At 38.2% G+C, this 17,550-nt stretch overlaps 1 protein-coding gene and 1 long non-coding RNA gene across 2 annotated transcripts in view; one reads left to right on the plus strand and one right to left on the minus strand.

Annotated features, from left to right (window-relative positions):
* The window catches only part of LOC134662410 (uncharacterized), a 179,538-nt gene that overhangs the window by 6,863 nt on the left and 155,125 nt on the right, over positions 1–17,550 (plus strand). The gene's annotated exons all lie outside the window — the stretch shown is intronic.
* LOC134662891 (protein phosphatase 1 regulatory subunit 36-like) lies at positions 1,784–12,245 on the minus strand. The gene is made up of 10 exons (XM_063519198.1): positions 12,075–12,245; positions 10,759–10,855; positions 9,925–9,990; positions 8,626–8,757; positions 8,027–8,171; positions 7,373–7,525; positions 6,643–6,871; positions 5,854–6,018; positions 3,953–4,063; positions 1,784–1,929 (listed from the first exon to the last, which is right to left on the minus strand). Exons 1-10 carry the CDS (start codon positions 12,164–12,166, stop codon positions 1,794–1,796), a joined length of 1,326 nt encoding a protein of 441 aa, XP_063375268.1. The 5' UTR covers positions 12,167–12,245; the 3' UTR covers positions 1,784–1,793.

The following is a 17,550-nucleotide window of genomic DNA, read 5'->3' on the forward strand; positions in this document are numbered from 1 at the left end:
GGCGTCAATTTAGCATTTATTCTGTAAGGAAATATTACAATTCAATCACAGATAAAGGTTTGTTAATACAGGCCATTAGCTTTATCGCCTCTGAATATATTATAGGGAAGTTATGATATGCAAGTACTCGTAGAGTGGCAAGTAGATATAAATATTTAATTATAAGTTATGTAAGTATTTTAAAACTTAAACTTATTTATACCCACATATTTACTTGGTTGTATGAATTAGTACCTACTTAAGATAAAGGGAGTTATAGCTTTTTTTCACAATCCATAACTCCCGCGGGCCGCGGGGACAATATAGGCCTGCATGGTACACCTGCATGAAATAAGATCGTTTTCGAGCAAGTGTGATAAAAAGAAATTTGATTTGACATCATTTCTAATATCAGTCGATATGACGTTTTATTGAGTCTGTTTGTTTTACTTTTTGGCAACCGTGTTTTAACGAAAACGTTTTTTTTTTAACTGTGCTGGCTAAACCTACTGCACCTTAAGAATCCCCAGCAAACTCGGTTCTCCTCTCATCTCGTCATCTCGGCTCATTTTAAAACTATACTAGCTAGATTGCTCTGAAACTTTGTCCTTACAATAGGATAAGGTATATCTAGTTCTGTAATAAGTTTATGTAGCTTCAGATACCATAGTTAAAAAATACAGCGTTTTAAGTTTTTCATACAAAACTTGTTTTTGTTCTCTTTTGTTTGTTTTATAAACTGGAGCTATATCAACTAATTAGCGCCACTTACACCATCCCACTAACCCGGGGCTAACCCGTTAAACTGTTAATCCTGTGTCAAATTGTACTGGTAACCATGGCAACTCCAGGTTTAACTGGTTACCGTGGGCTACCGCTTACGAGTTATTTACGAAAAACTAAAAAAACGACCCTAGAACAAATTATACGTAACTTTCCCACTTTAATACATTTTAAAATATTGATCCTAGCGAAAAGGTGCACTGAATCTTTTTGTAGAAAATTTTATGTAAATTACTTATGTGATAGAACATTTTTTGCTACGGGCCACCGTTTAAGAGTATTTACGAAAAACTATAAAAAGGTACCTTAAACAGGTGCAATAAATGGTTTCTATTTAGCAGCCGTCAAAAATAACCTCAATACAAGCTTTAAATGAATTATACTATACTCTACCGTGTCAGCTTCACATATCACTAATGTCAGTTTCGTTTCCGAAGTCCGAGGATGGAAAATTATCATGCAATTACCCTGTCTACCGGCCGTCAATCGAAGTTCTTGATTCTTATGACCTTACGAGTACAATTCGTACTAGGTACATCGTTATTTACGGCGATAGTACATTATTTAAACTTGTAAACAGTAGGTACAGCCGCCATCAGGTATATCGGAGCGGCCAAGGTGTTCACAGTATGTGACATTATCTATGAAAAGGGACCTTATTGTCGATGGCGCTTACGCCATTATTAACGCTGCGCCGATATAAATACAATGCCTCGCGACGCTGTGCGGCGTAAGCGCCATCGACAATAAGGTCCCTTTTCATAGATAATGCCCCATATCTGAACAAGCACTCTAACGCCTTAACAATAGAAGCTCGAGTGCCCATCTCCTTGGCCGCTCCGATATATCTGATGGCGACTGTGAAATGTTAAACTCGAAAATTGAGAATTTCACATTTTTGCAGTAACATATTACCTAATTAACAAAGACTATTGACAAAGCTATTATTAAATAATTTAGAAAGACAAACATTGTTTAGATCATTTTTCCTTTTTTTCTTTATTATAGGTATATAATATAATATAACGTATTTAGGCGCGTTTTCCGGCGGAGGCCCTTTGCCCGCGCCGCAGCCTTTGGAGACGGTTGAGCCAGCGGCGGCGCTGCGTGTCGTTGCACGGCCTCGGCGCCTCGGGCTCGCTAGGGAACGAGGAGGGCATCGGGTCGCTGCAACACGTTAACAATGCAACTGATAAAAATGTATTTTACAGTACATATGGTGCTACTTTTCCGCACTAGTGCGTAAAATAAGCACTTTTCGTTGCTATGTCAAATATTTAAAGGGGCATATGTACTGTAAAACGTTGTACGATAAGCGTGCGAATAGATAATTCGCAACTCGTGTCGATTTAAAACACTCCCTTCGGTCGTGTTTTAATTTATCGCCACTCGTTTTGAATTTCCTCTTTTCCGCACTTGTATCGTAAATATATAACTATTATGGAACATCGGTAATTTACCGGTAAATTTCATACATTTTATTACCAGTTTCTACTCGTATTCATTCTCTAACGTCAAATGGGGCATTATCTATAAAAAGGGACCTTATTGTCGATGGCGCTTACGCCACACAGCGTCGCGCGGCATTGTATTTATATCGGCGCATCGTTAATAATGGCGTAAGCGCCATCGACAATAAGGTCCCTTTTCATATATAACGTCACAAATTATAAAATGTATAAACTGAATCGTCCTGGTTTTTTATGGTATGTTATTGGGTCTCAATTGTTTCCCAAATAGTTTTAAGCTATAATGTATTGTTTGCCCGAATTTTCGTTAGTCATAATTCATTTGGTTCAGAAACGTGTCACTTTTCAGGATTGCCATAAAACAAACCTTTCTAACCTAACCTATCTATAGGATAACCTAACGAAAATGCTGAAATATTAACGGTTTCAGTTTTATGACTAATGATAATATGAGAAACAATACATTATGAATTAAAACTTTATGAGAAACAACGGGACCCTATGTTACTACTCGCATCACATCTCCGTCGCACTAATATAAAAGTAAATTGGAATAGTAATAAAATGGGAATAAATAACATCTCGACCAGCAGCGGCAACAGCAGTGGGACACTAAACCAGGCTAACAAAAAAAAACAACGGGTTGCACTCCGGAAGTGCCGACAGAAGTGAAAACTCAATGACTAGTCCAAAATGTTGCAGCACTATGTATTATTGACCCATCCTCCTTTCTATTGAAAAACTTTAGTTCCGAAATTGCTGGCCAGTGAGCTTGTTTAAAATTCGAAATTCAAATTTGTAGCGTTAGTTGTTTAAAATTCGAATAGAAATTGTGAAGTTACCTTGCAAACCTCGCATCTATCTAAAACATCATGACCAAATATATTTATATTTGGTCATGATATTTTGAGTTTTATTCACCAGTATTTTGAATTCACTTTTATTAGGGATTTCATCAAGATGTAGCTTTATTGAATTATATTTGAGTGATATAAAGTTAGAATACAACTGTGAGATCCTCGTATTTCAGCCCGTACAAGATTAGAACCTTTTTCATGTAATGTCATTGAGTTTTTCTTTATTGATTTAAATGCCATCTAAATGAGTGGCCATCTAAACCTTACGGTCACGTGATCGCCTTACGGTCACGTGATCGCCTTACGCTGTCTCGAGTTTATAATTTTTTCCCCACCTGAAAAAGTGCCCAGCGCCGCTAAAGAAGTTTTCACTTCAAAAAACTCGATAGACCCTGTATCAAAACACGAAAGTTTTCGATGTCAAGATTAATAATTATTTATCCTTTCTGTAAATTTTTTGCTATCTTACTATTGAGAGGGAGTGTGAAAGAATCTCCTCTTTCTGTTCCTCTTAGCAGAAAAAGTCCTGAAGAAGGTTAAACAGTAATAACCCCCTTTACCATAGAGAAAAAAATACATAGAGTGCTCACTCCATACATCAGTTTTAGTACCAAAAAAACTATTAGCATCTAGCATCGAGTAGCAGAACTATCAGTACTGCTACTTGACAATAGATGTAGCACCGGCCGGAAAGTCTTATGCTGTTGAGATAAGACTTTCCGGTCGGTGCTACATCTATTGTCAAGTAGCAGTACTGATAGTTCCGCTACTCGATGCTAGATGTAGACACTGAAATTAATAGTCTGAACAGATGTATGGAGTGAGCACTCTTGTCTTATTATATTTCTCTATGCCTTTACTTACCCGTGCTCTGATTTTAATGGCAAGTTAATGTCGGCATACAATTTTCGTTGAGTCCACGCTGTTCCGCTCTTCTTCATGCTACCGGAGCTTTTTGCACTGCTCATAGACGCTCTGAAACAAAAATAAGTTTTTGTCAAAACTTTCATTTTTGGTACAAGCTTTTATCGCTGACTGTTCTTTTCTTACGACAGACAACTAATACTCATCGAGACAATTCTAAAAACCTCTAACACAGAATAAATAATAGTACTAAGTACAGAAGACTCACTCTCTAACAAAACGCGTCTGTTACGATCAGCACAGATATGGCCGCTAGGTGGCGATAGCGCCACGCGCGGCTTATGGCTTTTCCCAAAATTGGGGCAGAACGGATGTACTTTTAGCTACCTGAAGCAAAGCGACGAAATCGCCGAGTGAGACACGCCTGCCCCTACAATTAGGTTGCGTTGTTTCATCACAGAGTTCCTATGACCACCTCCTGTCACCATCACCAGATCAGCTCGATGGTACCATAATATTGCATTGTCACCCGACTTACATGTGTACGCAAAATTTCAGCTCAATCGGAAACCGGGAAGTGGATCAAATTTAACATGCAAGATTCCATTACATGTTAGTTACATACAGGTCGACCTAATAAAAGCTTGTTAATAATAATGTATAATCCGTAAGTGGAGGATTCCTTGCTAGTTGCGGAAAATTTCCAAAATGTTGGAAAACTCTTAGAAAATTCTGGAAATTTTTAAATCTAGTGTTCAAATGAGTGATATTTTGTTATATAATAGGGAATATTACGCGAAAGTCTGCGTAGGGAGCGCCACTCCCACAATAATTCAGGGTCTACCGCAAACTAGAAAATCGAAATTTTGTTATGTAACCTCTCTATCACTCTTGCACAGGGATCGGAACCGGTTTTTTGCAAAAACTTAGAAATAACCATATTTTTCGAATTATTTTAAACTCTAAATGTAGGATTCAGTTGTGTTTTTAGGGTACGGCTTCGTATTATTAGATTGCTCAATTAGAAATGAAGTAATTAGCAAAGAACGAAAAAATACCGTTTCCGTTCCCATACAAAAAATACCGGTATCCGATCCCTGCTCTTGCATATTGGAGCGATAAAGAGGCAGATAGCTGAGTTTCGATTTTGCGTGTCCCGGGTAGGCCCTTTGTAAACAAACCGCCTTGATGTATCATGTATCAATGGCATATTTTATTGTCTGTGAAAACATGTCAAAAAACAGTTTAAGTTACAGTGTGTATAAGTTACTCTATGGTATACTTACGTCGCTAGTGCTGCACTCTGGCGGCAAAACATTGCAGTAATACTCCCTATTGTATTGTGATATGTCAATTTAGCTTGGTTTAACTCTTATATGTTCTTACTGGTTTAGAATCCAGGACAGCATTGTAGGTAATGTCACTATCGACTAGACAACGGAAGCCGTTATGTACCTACACCATAGAGAAAAAAATACATAGAGTGCTCACTCCATACATCAGTTCAGACTATTATTTCAGTGTCTACATCTAGCATCGAGTAGCGGAACTATCAGTACTGCTACTTGACAATAGATGTAGCACCGACCGGAAAGTCTTATCTCAACAGCATAAGACTTTCCGGTCGGTGGCGACATCTATTGTCAAGTAGCAGTATTGATAGTTCCGCTACTCGATGCTAGATGCTAATAGTCTTTTTGGTACTAAAACTGATGTATGGAGTGAGCACTCTATGTATTTTTTTCTCTATGGCAAAACATTGCAGTAATACTCCCTATTGTATTGTGATATGTCAATTTAGCTTGGTTTAATATGTTTTTACTGGTTTAGAATCCAGGGCAGCATTGTAGGTAATGTCACTATCGACTAGGCTACGGAAGCCGTTATGTACCTACACTTACAAAGATTTCTTTGATTTCGGATCTTCCGCCACAGGCAGCGGTTTGAGCATGGTGTCGAAGACGGAGCGGGGTAGCCCCACGATGCCGAGCGAGACGTCCAGCGCCGCGTAATTCTCCTCTGGCCCGGCCACAATATTATGTATATACCTGAGACGTATCGGCAATCTGAAAAACAACGAATTTTTGCATCATAAAAAAAATACTTACCCATATAGTAGTAATTGTCTATGTATGTTAAAGGTTATACGTATTTAACCTTTTCGACGCCGTCTCAAACACAAAAGCTGTCTCTCAGACGCCACGTCACCGAAGTGTCAAAACTGAAATTGAACTTTATGCATATGCACCTAGGTCTATGTTGCTCTGTGGTCTATGACCGATTAATACGTCTTTGGCGTTGGACCTACGGTGCGTATAGGTATATCTGTCATTGGCGTCCAAAAGGTTAAGTATGTTTATCTATATTAATGTTTTGTGTTGTTTGGTTATATTCAATTCGACTTTTCCAATGTATCTTATACTTTCCGAGTAAAACGATCGTGACATACGGACAGACGGCCGGGAGGAAACTATAACACCTGCCTGCCATTTTAAATTTCTCTTGTGTACAGGAAAATATAAGAAAACTTATTATGGACCAGATCGTGAAATACATAATGTATTTTTAAATGAATTGAACTTAGTTTTGCGAGTAAGTACAAACAAAACGCAAAAATAAGAAAACAAATTTAGACTACACCGATATTATAAAAATCTAACCATTTGTAACCCATGAATAATAAATCTTACTGGTGCATTTTGATAACTCCAATTCCCATCATACGATAGTCAATGTCCCTGTAACAGAACACTTCGTTCATGATGGGAGATTTCGTGGTGAGCTTCTTGTCAGTTCGCACGCATTCGCCCAGGAGGACGTTCCTTTCCTCGTTCGTCATTTTCTCGACGTAGTTGGTCTTTAGAGTGTGCTCTATAGTGTTGAAGATTTCCGATTTGAACAATCGATTCACCTCCAGCTCTGTTGACAGGTAAATATTATCGTTAGGACAGTCGCCCACGATCACTCGCGCCTATCCCATAGATACAATACGAGTAGTAGGGCACCGGGGTCAATTGAAACGTGGATCATTTTGTGGCAGATAAATTGATATTATGAATAACCATATTTGTACTCGTAAAAAGACTCCTAACCCCAGATGTTTCAATCGCCCGTTTTTGTTTAATATAACCCTCTACATTGGTCAATCAAAACTTTTTCCTGGGTTTTGTAAAACGCTCATAATAATGAAATTAATTTGTAGCCAAAGTTTCGTATTATGTAGCCAGATAACCTGGCTATAATTAAAACTTCTTACCAAACAAATTAGCGGAGTAGTGACTTAAAAATGTTCAACACTTTCCAATTGACCCCAGTCTCTAAAAAAAGGTTAGAATGCCTATCACCATGACCACATTTTTCGCAGTGGGGTAAGGGTTTCAGAACCGGGACAACGCAAGGAAAATGATGTTTGTTGGTTACCTATCTGATTAAACGCCCTGCGTCCTAAAGCGAGCCAGACGATCTGCACGCACATCCGCAGCAGCGTCTCGAAAAGCCGCGCGTCCTTGTCGGAGAGCGACCGCCGCTTCTTCGCCGGGCCCATGTGGTGGTACTTCTTAGTGTCTGCGCCACCTGTCAATACCCCTGTCATTATAGAACGGCCTCCTAGCCTAGTCGGTAGTGACCCTGCCTACGAAGCCGGTTTAGAATCCTGGTACGGACATTTATTTGTATTTTTATCACGAATATTTGTTTCCGAGTGAATGTTATCTATGTTTCTAAGTATATATTTATCTTTATAAGAGTGTATATAGTCACCTAGGGCCCATAGTATATGTTATGCTTATTTTAAGTCTGGATTGGTCGATGCAGTGCGATCAGCCAGCAGTTTTTGAAAACTCGTGGCACTTTTCAGATCATTTTTTATTTCCAAAAACGGAATAATACTTAATCTTTAGGCCTTCCTGTTGTAACTTCAACGATTCGACACCTGATTTAACAACTTTCGTTCGATAGAAAAAAAACATAGATCTAAAAGGCACCATAAAATTTTTGTAACTGTAAAAGTTCATACGTACATACTTTATGAATTAAATTCACTCATAAAGTGCATACCACTTTTGTAACTTGTACCTATAAGCATAGTGCAATACTCCTTAGCGACTAGCACACGCAAATCGTTGAGGTTGGTGCCGAACTCTTGTTCCACCACGTCGCAGTAGGGCGTGCGCACGCGCGTCTCCAGATCCAGCATGCGGTGCGCCATCTCGTCCGACACCTGCGAGCAGAGCTAACTAAAAATATTTGATTTGATTGATTTTATTAATTTTGAGTATGTAATGAGCATAAACGTGCTAAACTGCTGCTCTGCTGACGTTACAGTTCATACTTCCAACCACAGACAAGACATCCTCTAGACGAAGCATAGTAACGCTACCCCCTCTGCCAATATACGGTAGTTTTACTCCATCTTCGAGTCAAAGTGTCAGAATCCCGTGCCGTGATTGGTCCGCGTCTTTGAACGGACCAATCACGGCACGGGATTCGCTCACCTCGTCCCCCCGCACCCCCGTATTTTTGGCAGCATCGGTTTCATGAAATAATTGCTCTAAACTCCGTCTAGAGGATTCCTAGTCTATGCTTCCAACTAATATAGAACCACTAATTTTAAAACTAGGCAATGTTGAGCAACTTTATTGCATGCTAAAGAAATAATACCTATTTTTTATTACCTGTAAATAATATTGGCAACATAAAATTAATGCCTTGATAAATCTTTCAGTAGTCGGTATATGCAGCATGTTTATCAGGGCGGGGCTCAGGATGGTCACCGGCGCCGTGTACAGCGCAAGGTCCTTGCAATCCTGCACATATCAAACAAGTAGGTACTATTTGACCGTCATTGGCTTGGTCATTTTTAGGGTTCCGTACCCAAAGGGTAAAAACGGGACCCTATTACTAAGACTCCGCTGTCCGTCCGTCGGTCCGTCCGTCTGTCACCAGGCTGTATCTCACGAACCGTGATAGTTAGACAGTTGAAATTTTCACAGATGATGTATTTCTGTTGCCGCTATAACAACAAATACTAAAAACAGAATAAAATAAAGATTTAAGTGGGGCTCCCATACAACAAACGTGATTTTTGACCTAAGTTAAGCAACGTCGGGCGGGGTCAGTACTTGGATGGGTGCAATGACCGTTTTTTTGCTTGTTTTGCTATATTTTTTGTTGATGGTGCGGAACCCTCCGTGCGCGAGTCCGACTCGCACTTGGCCGGTTTTTTCTTTAGTATATCACAAAGAGTGATAGTGGTGAGTTGGAGGTGTATTTTATTTGTAGGTTTTTTTTTGTTTCTTATTAATGTGTATTTTTAGAGTGAGTTGACGAAGCCTGTTGCGGATTTTATCGCTGTAGTTTTTGTGACGATGCCTGTAGCTGATTGTAAATTTGTGTTTACCTGACGAAGCCTGCGTTGCAGATATAAAATTAAGTATGGTCTCTGAATATATATTTTGTATATCACAATTACTTCAGTTTATTTTATAATTTATAGGTAGTATGACTACAGAGTACTTAAAAGCACAAATCAAAATATTTAATAAAAATAATTTGATTTTTTCTCTAGTTGTCTTAGTCACTTGTCAGTCGTCGTGACAAAGGACACCAATTCGAAAGTACATACTTCATAACAATTTTGATTAATATTGGAATCATATTAGTTAGATATCATTCGCGCGGGTGTCTCGCAAGTACTACAAGTACGGGAGAAGTCCGAGCGAAATGGCCATTTCGAAGCTACGCTCGTAGCGCTACGGCGTAGCTCCGTAGAGCAAAAAGTACAAAAAGTTAGGAAAATTCCGCCATAGAAACTTATCGACGTAGGAAGTTCGCATTACTCTAGGACTCATTAGGATTAGTTTGGTGTCGTCAGGATATTTTCCTTATAAACAAAGCCTCGTGTGTGTACCTAGGGTACCTAATACTACCTACCTATACCTAAAGCTAAACTGCGGTCCGGATATCACACTTACTTGCACTGTAACTACATCCGGCTGTTCAGGTTTCAGTTTCCGTTGATAACGTCTCCGATATCTTAACTGAAATGTTAATTGGCATTAGCTATAGATATAATATATTTAAAATACGATTTAAAATAAGCAATTACCATTTGTATATTTGTTTTTAGGAGTTCACGATATTTCAGCATAGTTCAAAAATTCAAAGATTCAAAACATATTTATTTCAGGAAATACAAAAGTATCAATAAAAGCAGTACAGTGATCCCCACACTAGGCACAGCCTGTATCGTGGGAATCTTAGAAAAATACCGAATAGTTGTACGCTAACTTGCTCGTGAACTCGCAAAACCAAATATAGCTGGTCAACCAAATCTTGTCAGTAAAAAAAGGCGCGAAATTCAAATTTTCTATGGGACGTTATCCCTTCGCGCCTACATTTTTCAAATTTGCCGCCTTTTTCTACTGTCAAGATCTGGTTGACCAAGTATATAAATTGTGAATACTCCGTTTTTAACAGTAGTTATGTAGGTACCTATAGAAAGTTTGGTAATCTACTATAGTGTTAAAGGACTGTTTTATTTCAAACATAAGGTCTATTTTTTTATTCGGTAGACTGAAATGACAGTTCTTAGTATGAACATAAAATGTCATTTCATACTATGAAATGTCATTTTAGTCTACCGAATAAAAAATACACTTTTTTAGATGGAGAGAGTCATACTATCTTTGTCTTGCACTAGTACGAGCACCCAAAAGAAAAGGATGAGTATAGTTTTTTTTGTTCCTATTTACTGACAAATTGGTTTTACCATCTATATATAATTGAAAGGTTAAAAAAATAGTCACCTGTTCTATTAAATCCACGTCGTCTCTGAACTCTATAGCTCCCGTCGGCATTTTGGTCGGCATTTGAATAGCCTCGTCTACGACAACCGGACGGTCACTGCACAATACAATTTAATTACTAGAAGATAATATAACAGAAAATAGTTTATTTATCTTCATATCTCCCAGTATAGGTACAATAGCTGAACTATGAATAAATCAAATCAAATATCATTTATTGTCAGGCAACTAAGGCCCATAGATATAGGTAAACCAGAACTTTGGGAGTATTGTCAAGAGGGCGCTCGTTTTGAATTTTATATAGCAACAATTTGTATAGTGGGGACAATGGAAATTGGCAGATGATTTTTGTTTTATTCCGACAACTTTAATAAGTGCGAAGTTTGATGTTTGGATATTTCTTCGGTTTTTACGCTTAAATGGCTGACTCGATTTAGATAAAATGAATAGCGTAAAGTCAATTTTCTTTTTTTTGTTTTCTTTTTTTTAGGTTTGGCCATTTAATTCCGCCCTAACGCCCTTCGCTAGCAATCCGTGATACCGATGCATGCGATACACCTAATACACAAATCAAATGATTACAAGACATCAACCAAATCGTGACGACCTGACTATAGTGACATTTGTCCATAAGTTTGAAACTTACCCGTCAATTCAGATGCTAATTTCGTTATGTTTTCTAATGGAAGAAATTTCTCTCCCGCACGTTTTTTTTCCAATAAATAACTATATACACTATTTACAACTTTTTTCTCTGTAAAATCTAAAACTTTCGGCATGATTATTGCAGTCTAATAATAATTCACACGAAACTAGACAAAGCAATGTTTACATTGTCAATATTGACAACTATCATAGAGAAAATTGTTGCCATTGCTAGAAATTAGTACCAACAAATTTCCGTAACATGGCGCACCCTCAATAGATCCTGGTTCACCTATACATACCTTACAAACTAACATACATACAATAATAAAAATCTTACAAGCTAAAAATTATTTCGGCGACACGGAGGTTTTCTGTTGTGTCGCATGTTCCGGTGTAGGATTTGGCAGATTCCCACGGAACCGCCGAAACACCACACCCTTCGGCCAGAAGTCCCCACTGGCGATGGTTTCCAGCAGCGGCCGCGGCTCTTCATACACCATTTAAGGTGACAGTCCATTTCCAACCGCAGCTGCACTACTGTTCATTTTACTATGGAAATTGACAGTAACAGCGGCGCGTTCAGTACCAGTAGTGCAGCTGCGGTCAGAAATGGAATGTTACCGTTACTCTCACATATAAAGAAAAGTAATTTAGCCTTTTTTACTTGCCTTACAAATGTAATTTGATTAGCATTTTCATCCCAAATCCAGTGTCCCTCTTCATACAACCCCCCTTCTCCTTCATCTTCGTCATCAGCCATAGATTATTTTATTATTATTCCGAAAAATGCATAATTACAATTTATTTACAAATACGTAAGAAACGTCAACCAGACTGCAGTTTGACATTTTTAGTTTTCTGTGTGGCTTGTACCAGTTACAACTGGTACACCTAATTACAAAATTAAACACGTTTTGAGATGTTATACCATTTTTTTTTTTTAGCTAAAGTAATAAAACTAATAAATTGGGCGTGATGGGCGCTATGTTGCCTATGAAGGACTTATGAAATTACTATTCACTTTTAAGGTAAGTATAAGAACCAAATGAGAACATGGTTCAATAATTGGGTAGAACTGGGTCTGTAAATTCGTAGCACGGCCCGCTGACGCAACTTTTTACTACTAAGGATTAAAATTTGTAAAAAGGCATGTTACTAGAATACAAGATGTTTTATTTTGTTTTACAAGGGAGCAAAGTTGTTATTCAACTCCTTGTGCTAATATTGGTAACTACACGGTATTTGCAGTGTGCAAAATTTATTGAAATTTAACGAACTAAAACGGGCTTGGAAGCTTGGAAGTGTCTTGAGAAAATTATCTTTGTTCTCAGGGTTCTAATCAAGATTTATTTTGTTGTTTCGACGCTAAAAATCATTTACTTTTAAGTAAGTTCTTACAACGTAGATAAACATAGAGTTATGGAACCACAAATATGAATTTATTAAATTTTTATTCATAATATCAGTTCATGGACAGCTATAACTTACGAATCTCTGAGTGCATCCTGCGTGTTTGTAAGTTTTGTAAAATTTACGACGTTACCAGTAAGTTAAGTACTCGTGCGACGCCACTGAATATAAAGTTATGCTAATACTAGTGCAACTCCAAACCTTAAAACTTATAAAATGAAATGCTCCAAGTTATTCTATGCATGCCGCCATCGTGCACCGCGGTTGCGATTGCGCGAATACAAATTGATTCCGCTAAGCTTAAATAATACTGTGCGCTGCAATTTTTCTTTCATACTAGAACAGTTTAGCTGATCTAAAACTAAATTTAGCTAGGGAACTGGGCCAATTTGCACAAGCTATTCATATTGAAATATCCAGGCTGATTCTAGTATATAGAGCACTTCACAAATAGTTTAATACTTTAGCTTCTGGTTATGGTTACCACTGACAATCGGATCGGCTAGTTTAACGATGACGGACGAATATCGTTATTTGTTTCTAACTACAGCGACACAAGGATAGGGATGCATATCTAATGTTTTGTAACTAATCGTCTATACTCCTAATTGTAATAACCCTGCATTATGACCATACGATGGCAATGCAATATCATCATGATGAGAAAAAAAAATATTGGTGTTTGGTTATATACTGATTATTTTATTAATTATATATAATTTAGGAGTGTTTTCTACTCACTACCCTCTTAATCCTGTAATCCTGTTACGGCAACCCTTCCCTAAACTTTTACAATAATATTGGAACTGTCTTCCAGCGACGTTATAAAATACCCTCAACCGGTGCCTTTACAAAAACAGGTTTGATTATGATCATAACCTGTGAACTAGAAGGCAATTTGAACAAGTGTGTCATACGAGTTAATTCATTGAATTCGAGCACACAGTCGATCGCACAGAAGGGGACGAGCGGCTTTGATCGTGTGCGCTGTGCCATGTGATCAGATGAGCCCAGCAGGTAGGGTTAGCGACTCACATTTGTTCGCAAGGAACCGCTTGAGAATTAAACATTTTATGACGACACTCGTACCTGTGCAGGGGCTGTTTGTGAAGTTCATGATACCAGAAATAAAAGGCGCACAAAGACAGAACGCTTCTCGACCTTTTTAATTTAGTGCAAGCGCCCGTATTAAGAGCTATCTTCAAAGCAATGTGATAGCTTTCAGTGTCTGGTGTTTCAAAGAACTGCACTTTTTAGGCTTGAGCTGTTATAAACGAAGGTTAACATTTTCAGGTACTTCTAGACAGATCCTAAAAAAGCTTATCTTTTACCGCAAGAGTAAGAACTAAAGAGGAAGATAGCAGCCGTAGTTCAAAGCGAGATGTTAATATGTAGGTACATAGAACTCAACACTCAACGCATTAATTGGTAATCGTTTAGGTACATAACTTTGGGAACAAATCAAATTATTTACATACAATACATAGGTATAGATATATCATAATTCCGTAAGGGATTCGTATAGGAGGTGCAAGCGCTGCTCGCCCTTAGAGTTGGTCACCTGGTTGGTTGAAGACACCTTTGTCTTACTAAGATGGCATATAGTCGAGACATTGGGACCGGTTACGCCGTGGCGTACCTAGTGGCCTAAGTGTGTTAGTTAAAGACACCGGCAGGGATCGGAACCGGTTTTTTGCAAAAACTTCGAAATAACCATATTTTTCGAATTATTTTATACTCGAAATGTAGGACTCAGTTGTGTGTTTAGGTAACGACTTCGTATTATTAGATTGCCCAATTAGAAATGAAGTAATTAGCAAAGAACGAAAAAATACCGTTTCCGTTCCCATACAAAAAATACCGGTATCCGATCCCTGGACACCGGTTTGAATCCAGCCTTCACCACTGGAGGGCTTCATTACTGTTTCTTTAATATATGACATCTATTTCAGGTTGTACCTAATCGTTTATTTTATTAAGTGATGATGATGATGATGATGATCCTTCCGGCCGATTTCGGCCATGGCGACCACTACGACTCCTAGTTTGCTCGGCGCTCGTGCGCCCGAAGATGGCTGACGTAGCCGATCTTCGAGGTGAACTCCCGCGCACATTGAGGGCACGTGAGGATTTATTAAGTATGTTTTACATGGTCGTTTATAAGAATCTAAAGTATCTATTTATAAGTAATGGAATGTCCCTTAATAAAAATATTGAAAAAAACATGTCAGTAAAACATCAAGATTCATCATTAAACAGTTGACTTCTATAAAGATGTCCTCGAGCACCGGGGTCAGAGACAATCCCTAAAGGTTGCGCAAGTTCGTATACTTAAAGTAAACTCATCACAGGGCATTTATAATTAATGCATCAACTCCGGAGGTCCACTGGGTCACTGGCTTTATGACCCATAAGTGTAGACTATATAGGTACCTTTATTAGTGATTAATTTGCGTAGGTTTACGGGAAGGTTAGGTTATGTTACACGAAGAACACAGAAGAGGGTGAGAAAAAATAAATAAATCAATAAATTCCAATAAGTCTGCATTTTACAAAAATATAAGGCCTGCAAGTAGGATAAATAGATATATGTACCTACTTAACTTAACGCGCTGTTTTATTGTCTCTGAATTAAGTAGTTAAGTAGGTATATATATATATATATATATATATATATATATATATATATATATATATATATATATAAATATGTACCTATTGTTTCGTTTAAAATTTCTAGAGTTAAACCTACGCACGTATTTTAGGGTACAATGGCAAAAAACGGAAACTTTATGGATTCGTCATGTCTGTCTGTCTGTCTGTCTGTCTGTCTGTCTGTCTGTCTGTCTGTCCGTCTGTCCGTCCGTCCGTCCGTCCGTCTGTCCGTCTGTCCGTCCGTCCGTCCGTCCGTCCGTCCATCCGTATGTCACAGAGAGAGTGTATGTATGTATGATATTGAGGTTTCCAAATATCATTTTTTTCTGAACTGAATAGTTTGCGCGAGAGACACTTCCAAAGTGGTAAAATGTGTGTAATTTCTAAAATAAGAGGATGATAAAACTAAAAAAAATATATTATGATGTACATTACCATGCAAACTTCCACTGAAAATTGGTTTGAACGAAATCTAGTAAGTAGATTTTTTAATACGTCATAAATTACGGAACCCTTCATGGGCGAGTCCGACTCGCACTTGGCCGGTTTTTTTATTATGACTCGCAGAATACCCTGGAGCAGGGATCGGATACCGGTATTTTTTGTATGGGAACGGAAACGGTATTTTTTCGTTCTTTGCTAATTACTTCATTTCTAATTGGGCAATCTAATAATACGAAGTCGTTACCTAAACACACAACTGAGTCCTACATTTCGAGTATAAAATAATTCGAAAAATATGGTTATTTCGAAGTTTTTGCAAAAAACCGGTTCCGATCCCTGCCCTGGAGTGCCAAAACGTGTACCTGTAACTTTAAAGACAGCACAGTATTGCCCTGCCACGCATAACATCCGTAAAAGTCGTAGGAAAACACGTTCAATTGTTTACCGTATTCTCGTGCAATAAATTCCAAATCCAAAGTGCTTTAGCGATGGCTGTTACTGCTGTTATGCGTGTCGGGGTACACTTTATGGAAGTCAACAAATTTTTGTAAGTAGCCCGCTTACAACTTTGAACGTGTGTACAAAACAACAGTCAATGCTCTCTGTAGAATTAGGTTCCCCCCGTATTATATCAAATATCGCGCCGCGTTGGTTGCAATTTATTTTTATTATACGTGTATAAGCACCTACCGTAAAACCGGTAAAACGGGGTGAGTAGGTTTCGCGGGGAGAGGTGGGTTATGAATGGGGAGAGAAGGTTTGAGAGGGGGGTGAGAAGGGATTTTAAGGCTACTGCTACAAAAATAATGTATTCCAATTTAAAATGGAGCTATAGTAATACGCATAATAAAAAAAAATCGATCCAACATTCTTCCAAAATCACCTTTGTATGAAAAGCCCTCTCACCCCAAATACGAGGCACTACGGGGTGAAGTGGGTTTTCCTCTTTATCGTCAAAGTTATGAAATGGAACTACCCAAAATAAGATAAAAACTAAAATACAAACGTCCGGAACACTTATTATATACACCATTCAGTTTGCATATGTAAAAATAAAATGTTATCGAGGTTTGAATGTCAGTTTTGCGCCTACTCACCCCATTTTACGGTAGCCTTCGGTTCATATGTTAGTGCAACGCGTTTTATCGGCAAGCTAACGTTGAGCTATAATAGGTATTTGTAGAGTCTGTTCGGAAAGAGAAGAGTCGTGGAGTGTATTGGGCTCCATACATTCCACGAAACTTCTCTTTCCGCACACACTCTATTGTTTAAAATGTATTTTCCCCGCACCGTAAAGGCTCTCTTTATATTTACCTCAAAAAACTATTGAGATGGTTGCATTTTATATAGGTACATGAGTGACAAAGTATAAAAGTTGAATCAAATTTGATATACTACCTCATTATTCCTATTAATGTACCTACTAGTTTGACCCTAAATCGGGACTAGCCGATAACCCGTAAGTATCGGATTTGCGCTAGGCCCGAGTCTAGAGCGGCAAGGCAAGACATTAGGGGCGGCAGCAAAGCGGCAATGCACCTACGAGGGGCGTTCAAAATATTCTCGGTATTGATATCTTACGACCTCTTCTAAAATTTCTTTCGTTACTGGCCGCTAAGGTTTATTCATTGACAT

The sequence above is a fragment of the Cydia amplana genome, chromosome 3, assembly GCF_948474715.1.
Source record: "Cydia amplana chromosome 3, ilCydAmpl1.1, whole genome shotgun sequence".
NCBI classification, from domain to species: Eukaryota; Metazoa; Arthropoda; class Insecta; order Lepidoptera; family Tortricidae; genus Cydia; species Cydia amplana.